At 45.1% G+C, this 12,591-nt stretch overlaps 1 protein-coding gene across 3 annotated transcripts in view; it reads left to right on the top strand.

Moving 5' to 3' along the window:
• Window positions 1–11,781, top strand: part of BMPR1B (bone morphogenetic protein receptor type 1B) — a 492,338-nt gene extending 480,557 nt beyond the window's left edge. For all 3 annotated transcript variants that reach the window (XM_069630552.1, XM_069630550.1, XM_069630551.1), the window contains one exon: window positions 6,085–11,781. In XM_069630552.1, the coding sequence (XP_069486653.1) occupies window positions 6,085–6,210 (126 nt within the window). In that variant the 3' untranslated portion in view covers window positions 6,211–11,781. The remainder of the gene's footprint in view (window positions 1–6,084) is intronic.
• Window positions 11,782–12,591: the final 810 nt, after the last annotated feature.

The following is a 12,591-nucleotide window of genomic DNA, read 5'->3' as shown; positions in this document are numbered from 1 at the left end:
GTGCAGGCGGCCACAGCCCCAGCAAAGCAGGCGTCGTACCCTACCATCCCTCCTGATAAAGACGACAAACGTTTTGATGGCTGGGCGAAGAAAGTGTTTTCTTCAGGTGGTATGGCGCTTCAGGCGGCCAACTCCATATGTGCCTTGTCTCGTTTCACACACACTCTGTGGAACTGTGTTGCGTTAGCGGCTGAACATATTCCCGAAGGTGACGAACGGGATGGTTTCCTTGCTATGGTCCAGGATGGTAAGGATGCCATGTGTGAGTCCGTTCAGTCGGGTTTGAACATGGCTGAATGCGTCAGCAGGTCCATGGTGACGAGCACCGTGATACGCAGGTTTGCGTGGTTGCGGAAGTCGGGGTTTTCTCCTGAGGTGCAGGCCCGGCTCCTCAACATGCCCTTTGACGGTGAACACCTTTTTGGCAGCAAGGCTGACGAGAGCCTTGAGAGGTTGCAGACCTCCAAAGCTGCAGCGAAGTCGTTGGGCGCTGCAGTTCGCCAACCTCCGCCTTTTCGGCCTAGGGGACAGCAATGGAGGGGTGGTTCCTTTCGCTATTACTTGTCCTTCAGTAAAGCGAGAGGAGCTAGCAGTCAAAGAGGCCAATGCAGGGGTACCAGAGGTGGACGACAGGGTAACCGTGGTGCCAAGGCCGCTCGGGCAGTTGCCTCTTTGCCCTCGGGTAACGCCGCAGCCGCTACCACTCAGTCATGAGGCCATGTCCCATGGTTCGCCGGTTGGGGGAAGGCTGACGCAGTATCTTGTAGAGTGGCGTGCCATTACTTCAGATGTGTGGGTTCTGGAGATCATAACCCACGGCTACTGTCTTCCCTTTCAGCAAAGGCCTCACGACAATCCACCAGGGAACCTCTCTTTGAAGAGTCCGGATCCGCTCCTTGCGCAGGAAATTCAAGCCCTGCTGGAGAAAGGCGCCATAGAACTGGTGCCTGTAGCGGAGAGGAACAAGGGATGGTATTCCCCTTATTTTTTGATTTCGAAGAGAGACTGGGGATTGAGACCCATCATGGACTTGCGCGGTTTGAACAAGCTCCTCAGGAAGGACAAGTTCAAGATGGTTACTCTCTCTCAAGTCCTCCAGGCCCTTCAGCTTCAGGACTGGTTGGTGTCTCTCGACCTCAAGGATGCTTACTTCCATGTGCCGATCCATCCCAAGCACAAGAAGTACCTGAGGTTCGCGGTTGGCGACTCGCACTTTCAGTTTCGGGTCCTGCCGTTCGGATTGACCTCCGCCCCAAGGGTTTTCACCAAGCTCATGGTGGTGGTGACAGTGCATCTCAGGCAAGGGGGGATTCACGTCTACCCCTACCTGGACGATTGGTTGACCAGGGCGCGCTCTCCCGAGCAGGTCCTGGATCATCTGTCAGTCACCTGCCACTCCCTTCACAGGCTGGGCTTCTCCCTCAATTTAAAGAAGTCCCATTGGACGCCAACACAGCGGTTCCAGTACATCGGAGCAGTGCTTGACACTTCCCTGGGGCAGTGTTTTCCTCCCCAGGTGAGGGCTCTTCACATTCAGCAGATGATGCACAAGTTTCAGCATGCCCAGACGCTCCCAGCGTTCGAGTTCTTGAGGTTGCTCGGCCTCATGGCATCCTGCATTCTTCTGGTGCCAGAGGCTTGCCTGCGGATGAGATCTTTGCAGTGGGCACTCAAGATGCAATGGTCGCAGTCCTCCGGCAGGATGTCGGACCCGGTTTAGGTGCCGCCCTCGGTCGCCCAGGACCTTCTGTGGTGGGCCGTCGAAGGCAACTTGATGAAGGCGGCTCCGTTTTGGCTTCCCTGGCCGGAGGTGACGATCGTGACGGATGCATCCCTCACTGGATGGGGAGCTCATGCCAACGAGCTGACAGTCAGCGGTCGTTGGTCTCCGTCGGAGTCCAGACTCCATATCAATCTGTTGGAGCTGAGGACCGTCAGGCTAGCCCTGAAGGCTTTTCTGCCAACTGTGCGAGGAAAGAATGTCCTGATCCTGACAGACAACACAGTGGCCATGCACTACCTCAACAAAAAGGGGGGGGCAGGGTCACTTCCTCTGTGCAGGGAGGTGATGCAGCTCGAGTTCTGGGCCATCCAGCAGGAAGTTTCGATCTCGGCAGTTCATCTGGCCGGAGACGAAAACATGACGGCGGACGCTCTGAGCAGGCAGAGCACGATCTCTCACGAGTGGGAGTTGGCTCAGGAGATTCTCCTGGAGATCTTCGCCCTTTGGGGGACCCCTCAATTGGATCTCTTCGCCTCCAGTGTCAACCGGAAGTGCGAGAGGTTCTGCTCGCGGGAATTTCTTCCAAAAGGAGCCTTGGGAGACGCGTTCGTGGTGGAGTGGTCATTCCCACTGCTGTACGCGTTTCCTCCAGTCCCCGTCATCCCGCAAGTACTGCGGAGGTTACGGAAGTTCGGTTCCCGGATGATCCTCATTGCTCCGACATGGGCTCGGTTGACATGGTACCCGGACCTTCTCGACTTGTCCATCTGTCCTCCACGTCGTCTTCCCTACCGAGACGATCTGCTCTCGCGGGATGGGGGTCAGGTTCTCCATCCAGAGGTCAGATCCCTCAACCTTCACGCTTGGCTTCTGAAATGTTGAGGTATAAGGATTGGGACCTCCCTGAAGACGTGATGGAGGTGTTGCTCTCGCCCGACGGCCAGCAACAAAGTCTCTGTACTGTTGCCATAGGCGTAAGTTCTGCGACTGGTGCAGAGTTCAGAATGTGGATCCTTTTGCATGTGACATCCCCATGGTTCTGTCCTTTTTACTTTCTTTGGCCCGCAGGGGCTTGCAAGTGGGTACCATTAAAGGTTACCTGGCGGCGCTGTCCATCTTTAAGCGCTTGTCTGAAGAGTGTTCATACTTTAAAATCCCTTTTAATTTCACAGTTTCTGAAAGGGCTCACTAATGTGTTCCCTCCGTCACCTTTCCTGGTGCCCGGTTGGGATTTAAACCTTGTTCTCAGGTTTCTAACGGGTGCTCCCTTTGAGCCTTTGCACTCTTGTCCTTTGAGACTGTTGACTCTTAAAACTGTATTTTTAGTTGCGGTCACTTCCGCTCGCAGAGTGAGTGAGTTACAGGCACTTTCAGTTAAGCCTCCCTTCACTGTTTTCCATAAGGACAGGGTTGTCCTTAGAGTCCGTCCTTCTTTTTTTCCGAAGGTAGTGACAGAATTTCATTTGGCCCAGAAGGTTGTTCTTCGGCATTCTATCCTCCTCCGCATCCTGGTAAGGAAGAGGAGAGGCTCCATAGGCTTGATCCTAGGAGAGCTTTAAGCTTTTATGTTTCACGCATGTCCCGGGTCAGAGTGGACGATCAACTCTTTATTGATTAGCTGGAAAGCGTTTGGGGCAAGCTGTGACGAAACAGACTTTGTCTCGCTAGATTATTTTGGCCATCTCGGAGTGTTACCGCTTGGCGGGTAAGGACCCACCGGCTGGCTTGCGGGCCCATTCTACCAGGGGTATGGCTGCATCTACTGCCCTGCAGAGGGGTGTTCCTATTCGCAACATCTGTGATGCAGCCACCTGGGCTTCAGTACATACATTTGTACGTCACTATTCCCTCGATTCCATCCGAGGACAGGATCTGGCCTTTGGCAAGGCGGTCCTTTGCTCTGCTATTTGACTGGCAATTCTAAATTTTGATTCTAAATTCTTTCCCTCCTCCTTGCTCTGGTACTGCTTTGGGAGTCTGTCATATATATGGAATACGTCGGAGGACCCAATGCCCTCGAAGAACAAGTTACTTTCTTACCTGGTAACGTTCTTTCGATGGGATGGTCTGACGACATATTCCATATCGCTCCCTCCCTACCTTCCCCGCTGCAGAATTTCTTTTGCGATTGCAGCTTACGTTCCGCAAGGCTTTGTGTCTGACTGGCAGTGGACTAATGTCACACGTTCTGGGGGAAAAAACTACAACTGAGGCTACGGGCGTCGGAGGAGGTCTTCGACAACGGCGCATCGACGTCATCGACGCAGGACGCAGACGCCGAAAAAAGTTTCCGAAGCAGCACAGCTGTGGTGATTACCTTTCATAGATATGGAATACGTCGTCGGACCATCCCATCGAAAGAAAGTTACCAGGTAAGAAAGTAACTTGTTAATCTATCGCTATGATGTAAGTGAGTGGTAAAAGGAATTGGACTCAGTGCAGATCTTTGAAATAAAGAAAAGAGGCTTGTTACTTTGAACAGTCAATATTTTTCTGATTCAAAGCATGTAGGGCAGTGATCAAAGCAGGGCAGCCCATTGTCTGCTACCCATAGGGGCTTATTTTCCGTGTACCGGTTTGGACATGCTTGCAATAGGAACACATGGCAAAAGCTGCCAATGGGCTTCACCACAATATGTTAGCAGCACATGGAGAGAATTTCGGGCGGGATCCGAAAATCATGACTGTGAATTGGGCAAAGATATGTTAATAAGAGAAAAACATTTAGAGGGTCCATGTGGGACACTGCATGTCAGTAGTTTCAGATTTGATGAGGGAAGATAAAGGCCAGTACTTTGGGTTTGACCTGATAGAAGGGAATACCAGCTGAATTGGACAATACCCTTGATATCACAGTCAACAGTGTCAATTTTTGCCAACATGTCTAAGGATATTATCCATTGCATTTTCTCCCTTACTCTAGCTTATGTGCTGCATAGGTTGAGAGCTGCACTGTAATACGTCTGCCAGATGCAAGGTGCTCCTCTTTGGGGAGTGCATGGGAAGCTAGAAACATCAGGAGCAGGGAGCCTGCAGTTCAAAAAGGAGTGAGGAAAGGCACAACATTAAAATAAAGCATACCGTCTGGCCTGGCAGAGGAGAAAACCAGACTGATAGAGAAACAACCCTGAACCATTCTTGTGAAACTCAGTACCAGCGCCCAGGTCCTGCACTTCATCCACACCCCCTCCATCCGCTTCCCAGCAACCAAGCTCATAATCCCACCTATTAGCAGAGGCTTTTCATTGTTACCAGCATTTCTGCTTTTTTAGCCCTAATCACTGTGTTTGCAGCCTCATGTAATTCCCCTCCACCCACAGCTTCTTTAAAAGCAGGGAAATGCTGATAGCATGGTATCTTGCTCATCACCTCTAATTCTTGCAGCAGCACGTGAGTGGTAGCAGCAGCATACGGCCCCACTGTCCCCTGCATGCACTCAGCCAAGATAAATAACTACTCTGGTAATGTTGAACTGGCTGGGCATCACTGAATGGGGGACACAACTGTCCCCTGCCCTTCGTTGAGAAAATGAACTAGCAGCTGTGCAAGTATGAACCTACAGAACAGAAACAGTAATGGGGCTGCACCTATGCTTTCCCCAGTTTTATCAACTCCCCGGATTTTGCAATTATTGGACAGGACACATAGACACTCTTTGTGCAAAGTGCAGCACAGGACTGCTGCAGTTGCTGCACCCACATTTAGTACTGTTCACTATACTGCTCTGCAGGCCGGACAGCTTGCTCTCCCCTTTTTGCAAGGCCTTATCCCTCTAGACTGCACTAGACCTGAGGGTGCCTATTATTGTCAAGTTAGTACATATGATTTCCTTACCTCTATCCAACCCAAAAGTGCAATTACAGCCCGTGCCTGTACGATATAGGCCAGGTGGCTAACCTATTTGCAATCAGAAAGAAATGTAGTGGTAAGCAATAGGGAGTAATTCCAATTGCCATTCGACACCCAAAAACGAAAGATCCATATCCAAACTCTACCGACAGATGACAGGATTATTTGCCGCTTTTTTATCTGTAAAATGTATCAAGCTGCAGAATATCGGTTACAGGTAAGTAACATTTTCCTTTTCTTGCCTCTTCATCACTACTCCTGTGTGCCTTCCGACTTACCCCTGCAGTGAATAAAATGTGAATTTGTAAAAAGGAAAGATTACAATCTAGCTTGGTCACCATCTCTGATCAACTATCCCAAAAAACGAATCATTTATGTACCATTGGTGTTTTGTTTATTTAAGAACAGTTTTCATGACTACACAATAAATTGGTTTGATCTGAATCGTCAAATGTCCTTTTCTTTGCTCTCACTCCATTACTTATGCATTGTTTATATATTTGTTTTTGCAGTGTCTAAGGCAAATGGGAAAGCTTATGACAGAATGCTGGGCTCAGAACCCTGCCTCTCGCCTCACAGCTTTGCGAGTTAAGAAAACTCTCGCCAAAATGTCAGAGTCACAAGACATTAAGCTATGATTCTGTGCACATCATCTCTAGGGAACCAACACCCTGAAGAATGGACTTGCCTTTCATGGCTGGGGAAAAGATATGACCAGTTTAATATATATATATCTATATATTGGGCATCCCTTGTGTTTTACAGCATGATTCTTCAGATCTATGAGATTCTTGTGGTCTTGAGCGACGTGCACCATACAGAATCATTGTCGAACACGGGATTGCCTCCGCCGGCCTGCTTTAAGTGGAAAGCATGGTTTCATGGACTTGTACGGGACTACAGACATTGCTTTCTGTGAAAGCCAATAATGTTTTAGAATTTAAAAATAATTAAAGGATACTGCTTTAATTTTATAATAATAATAATAAGAATATGTTTATTGTAGAAGGTACAAAAAAATGTTGTTTCAGACATAAACTTTGAAGGCTCCTTTCCTGGAGGCAAAAAGAAAAAAAAAAGAAAAAACAAATCCAGTTTTGGGTCTGATGATACTGCAGTAGTTGCACTCTCCTAAGAGCCAAGAAGCTACAATAGGATGTAAACCCAAAAACCACAGCTTATTCTATATACACTTGTGTGCACTGGACAGAAATGTAGCTTTTGTGTTTCTCTCCTTTACTAACAGATACATTGTTACACACTTGAAAAGATTATGCCAAATCCTTGGCGATATTTGTTATTTTCATTCCTTCTTTGGAAAGTGGGGTGGATTTTGTGAAAAATCAATGTTCCTTTTTTGCCATTGCCAAATTTGCTACAGCAAGGTCCCAAACCTGGCTAGTAAATGTATGCTGGTGCCAAAAAATGAAAGTAACCTACATATTTGGTAATGCAGGTGGATACACCTATCATTATAAACCATTTGTTACAGCAAACAGTTGTTGTGGCATTCAGACGGGTAATCATTGCAGCAAGAGTTCCTGCCTAAGGTAGATTCCCAGTGTCCCATGTTCCTGCTGTGCCCCAGAAACAGTTATGCTAGCCTTTTGTTCTACACAAATGACAAAGAAGTGTATACGATTGAACCTCAGCACTATCCGTCCCCACCTACCAGAGGAGCCACTGGTTAACTTGCTGCAAAGTAGGACAAAGGGAGTGTGTATTTGAGAGGTAGCTACTAGTCAACCATAGAGCAATTTGATTATGCATGACTGGCACTTCTCAAGGAGTGGGGCAAGAAACTGGCTAAAGTTATTTTGATCAATTCTTTGCAATTTAACCAATGCACACATGCACCGGGCAACACACTGTGCAATCAAAAAGGCAATTTATTATGTTACTTTGTACACAAGGGGTCATGTTGTTTGACGTGCCTCCATTTGTTCCTTATAAGCATTTGAAAGTCCAGTTGCTCCATGTGTGCCTAATTTCAGACTATGACCACATAATCCTTTCCACAAGAGCTTAATAAGATATGATTTCAATGTTCCATATACATATTTTGCTTTCATTCATTCCTTCTGAGCATAGAAGGAATTTCATTAAACTGTAGTACCTCGTACAGAGATGCGAATGCCCAGGGAGTAGTAAGAGGAGCAGCAGCAGCATAGAGACTAAAGCAGCGCTTGCCAGGCACTGTTGTGGAACGGTGACCGGGTACTGTATGTACCTTTGCTGCTTTAGGTATGCTTGTTTCTTTCCATTTGACAGGCCATCCCTCACCAGCAGCAAACTGAAAATTGAGAAAACCTCATGGCAGATGATCAGTAAAGCAGTGTTGTCGCAGTTCTGCCCCACATGTCCATGGGAGCAGAACAGTTGACATGTCATAGTTGCACCTGCATCACCCGTACCTATGACCCGTGGCTAGATTATGGTCTGCACATCCAGTGTAAAAGGGTGCAGTGGTGGCTGCACCGCAGCGATGATCACAGGAAAAGGTCACTTCTTGCCCAACTCTACATTGCACATATATACTCCCTCTAAGTTTATAGTCTCACAATATTCTCATTGTTTGGTAGTGGGCTAAGTACCTTAAGACATGCATATTTCCCAAAAGGCATCGGTACACTTACTTCCAGATGTATACCATGTGAAAAGTGTACAGGATCCCCATGCCTGCTGCTAAAGCCCAATGCAAAAATCATCTTCACTCACTGTGCTACTAGAGTGCGCTTCATTTGCTGGTAAGAGTGCACATAATCTATTTATTGAGCTGGAGAAAATGTTTGGGTTGGCAGTTAAAAAAGAGTAGCAGTTCAGTGGTAACAATATCTGGTCGCGAGCACAAAAAAGTCTCACTTTCAAGGCCACTTGTTTGGGGCACATTGTTGATGTTGTGACACTGAAATGCCTTGCTTAGGTGTCCAACAAGCTCTGCTATCTGGATGGGAGCTTTCTGTAGTCCTCCTAAATGCCAAGCTTTTTCAATTTTTTTTTTCATTCATTACAATAGTTTTATGATCTTAAAAGCATCTACAGTCATAGTACATGTGTAGTATTTGTTCCAGATAGTGGACATCCAAGACTGTGCTGCTTCCCATTCTCTCCGGGTCCAACGGTAAGGTTTTCTTCTACGGTCCACTCTCCTTTGAGCGACCTGTGTGTTTGTGTTGATACTCGAATTAGAGTTCCTGTAGGTTTGTCTCCTGGATTCTGAAGTTGTTACTCTAGTTGGATGCTTTTCAGGGTAGTAGTTTCACCTGTTGTGTGTTCTTCACACGGAAGCTTGTTGTTTTTCATTGCTTTACGGCTTAATTGTAATTCATCTATGAGAAATAGGATTGGGTGCTAGCCTTTTCGGGATAGGCAAGGGATACTTAAACATTTGAAAAGGAACTGCTGACTAGACGCAACTGAATGGAAATGCACTTTAACGTTGGTCGATTTGAGAGGGAGCATGTTATTCCTAAATGGGCCAGATGTGACGATCGACTGATATTACTTGGAACTGTCTTCCATTAGGTACACAGCTATTGCAGCGTCAATGAAGGAGAATATTGACTTATTCTTTTAAAATAAACTAGTGTATGTCAGGAATGGCTATGAAGTGTTACTAGAACATGCAAGTCCCTGTCTCTCTTTTTCAAGGTTTCAAAGTATACTGTTGTGTGTTAAGTCGAGGTACATCCTGGTGAGAGTTCTGGCTTTCTCTGCAAGACTGCCATATCGTCACGTGGAAAAGTCTGCAGTTAGAATTCAGTGTCAGCTCCGTCCTTTTTTATGTTACTCATTGGGGAAAAACCTGTTGCATTGTTCTGTGATAGCGGCTCTGGTGACAACTGCTCCTGTGAAGAACATACGGCTGTCAGCAAGCGCCCTTTCACATGGATAAACAACCATTCTAAATGAAACGCTATGCAGCCACTGAAAGAAAACAAACAAAACAGGTGTTCGAGTAGAAAATGTAAATCTAATCCTGGTGCATCGTTTTTTATTTTGCTTTACTAAAATCAGAGAATATTTTCGTTCATAGTCTCTCTTCCGGATCATCTATGAAACAACCCGGTTCTTGGTTGAAGTTCTGAGGCTCTTGTATTTCTTGGTGCCTTGTTTCATTGTGACTGGTTGATTAAACTGCAGTTCTGTGACCAGGATGTTTAATGTGTCTGAAAATTAAGTAGAACCCAGGCTGCACTTTAGTACATTGAACTAGAGATCCTTTGTTTCATTAGTGGTAAAGAGCTACTTGTGTTAGTGTCACAGAAAATCCTCACGCAAACATGTTAGTTCAAGGTCCCCTCACACTGGTACTGCAGGCAAGCATGAGAGAGCCATGTTATGGGAGATCAGCGTCCAATCATGGTGGACTAATGTATCCAACAGAGCATGAAATATGCAGAAGAGTTGGACACTTTCCAATGTTCTCATAGGAACAACCCCTGCATGTTGCAAAAAGGTACGGTAGAAACATTGTCCACTGTCTATAGAGTTGGTCAAGTTTTACGCATTTTATACAACGATATAATGCACAAAGCATGTGTAATTTGCAAGATAAAGTATTCCTTTGCTACTTTTCAACCATTTTATTTCCAGAAGCTTGACTTTCCCTTCACAAAGCTGAGATTCATTAAAACGGTACTTCAGATAAAGTATTGCAAACACTCTGTTTGCAAAGGATGTGTTTGTCGTATTTGATGATTTGTATTCACTTTGTATGTGCTTTTTCCTTCATTCAAGCTTTTTAGAGTTTGGGTGGATACTGAAATCCTGTTTGTTTACCCGTAGTTGTCATCCTTATTTGCACATTGAGCTCTTAGGTTTGGGTATAAAGAAACATTGCTGCTTTAATCTTCATTGATGAAAAGAGGTGAAGGTAGTTCTACACAAAACCATTGTTATTGAATCATTTGTAAAACCCTATTGTCATTGTCCACTCCAGCAGAAGTTCCACACCAACCTCACCTGGAAAGACATTCATGAGTTAGTAATTGATGTTGAGGTGCCCATCTCCAAAGGTTGCAGGAGGAGATTTTTGAAAAAATGGAGGTGTCAAATGTAACTTCTCACGAGAAGCATGTGTGAACTGGTGGGGGATGGGTGAATAATCCCAGCAAAGTTATTAATGATTTAAATGTAAGATTGTGAATGTTTTGTCACAGTTATTCAAAGCATTGCATTTACGTGAACATGTTCGCTGAGAATGAAAAGACGGCAAGAATTTCTTTTTTAGGTTTTTCTTTTTCCTTTATAACTGAGGCCCTGAATGAAGTCTCCCCAATGGTCAAACAGAGGATGCTCCTTTCAGTATTTAACGGTGTATTCAAATGAAAGGAAATGTATCACTCAACATTGTAATGAAAAGTGCCTTTTCCAACTCTGCATTACCAAAGCTAAGCTTGCCAGCTAGGGATCTTTATAAATGTAAAGATTAAAACAAAATGTTTGTTTATTTTATTTTAAGTACACTGTGACATGTCTATTTCACGGCATCACAATTCAGCGAACATGCAGCATGGAAGTTATTGTCTATTGCAGGCCAATGGGCAATCCCTGTTAGAGTATGTTGAACACTTCATAAAGTCTGCTTTCTGTTTTCATTAGTGGACACCATAGTACAAGCTTTCATTGGACATATCCCCTTCCCACTGGCAGCCATATTTGAAAAAAATTACATTATATAATTTTTAAGCCAAATGTTGGGATGGGCAGGCTTGTGAGTGGGAATAGGTGTTTAGTTGATAACATATCTAATATAGGTTTTGTTGAAGCGGAATTATGCGTTAAGTATAAACATTATTGTGCTTGAATTATAGTGTTGATATTTCACAGATCAGTGAAAGAGTCTTTATGACTATTGTCTTATTCAGCTAGACATCCTTTTTCCACAGATACATCGAACAATGGGCAGGGGGGAATTTATTGTTGTTATAATATGGCACCCAGTAAATGGCAACTCCATGTGTGATGTACCAGGGGGGCATCATCGAGTGGTATAGAATGTGGTTGAGTAAAGCAGGGAGATTCATTTCCAAGCTAGGTTGATGGTGAAAAGTTGTCATTATGCCTTCTTTTTCTGGATACCTGTGCCTTAACAAATCTGTAAATACTGTAATTTCGGTCAGTAACTAGGGAACAAGCTGTATTTGTTGCACATTGTATATGGTTGTTGTGTTAAACATTCCCCAAATAAAGTGGTTCCAAACGCCCCTCTATAGCAGTTGTTATTTGTTCTACTATGACCGTCTATGTACCCTGTGGTAGAATCCTCAGGTTTTCATTACTGCTGTGCTATTGCTAGCCTATTATAACATTGCTTTAACTTACTGTGTTATTGAAATCTCAGAGGGAATTCATTTTTCTCTGGGTGGCAATCAATCGATCGCAATTGTCCTACTCAATTTCCTTTATTTGGTGAACAAACTATGTTTGTTTTTGGTTTTGGCCATAAGGAAAAAAGAAATTCTTGATAATGCTTATTCACTTACAGGTGGCGAACCTCAAGCTGTGGACTGACAACCCATTTATATGGACCACAAGGTGGAAACGTCTGTTAGATGGCATGCCCCCCCCACACTTCACCCTTGTATACTGCAGGCTGACAGTGCATTGATCTGTGAGTCAGTAGTGCATTTTAGCTGCTTGGCTATGCCCTTGTGGGCAAAGAGTGACTACATGACCATAACCTGGATTTCAATTCTATACAAGATAAATGATCCCTGACCAGCAGGGGCAGGAAACTGGAGATAAAACAGCATGGTGTTGGAACTGTAGGTGCCTTTCTCCGTCTTACTACGTGTGAGAGAAAAAGAAATAAAACAACAGGCAAAACCCCTTGTCGGGAAAAGAGGCACTGAGACCCGGCTGCAAGAGTTCAAAGGATGGTTTATTTCTCCAGCTAGGAAATAACCCAAAAAACTCTTCCCCCATTTACATCAGTGCCAACATTTATATTAGTTAAAGTAACTCTAACAAAAAAAAATACTTGATTGGCCAGACGGTGTGGTGCTGTAGGTGTG

This window comes from Ambystoma mexicanum, chromosome 6q, assembly GCF_040938575.1.
Source record: "Ambystoma mexicanum isolate Mex_15411 chromosome 6q, UKY_AmexF1_1, whole genome shotgun sequence".
Classification (NCBI taxonomy): Eukaryota; Metazoa; Chordata; class Amphibia; order Caudata; family Ambystomatidae; genus Ambystoma; species Ambystoma mexicanum.
The sequence above is the reverse complement of the archived record's forward strand: the minus strand, read 5'-3'. Positions and strand labels throughout refer to the sequence as shown.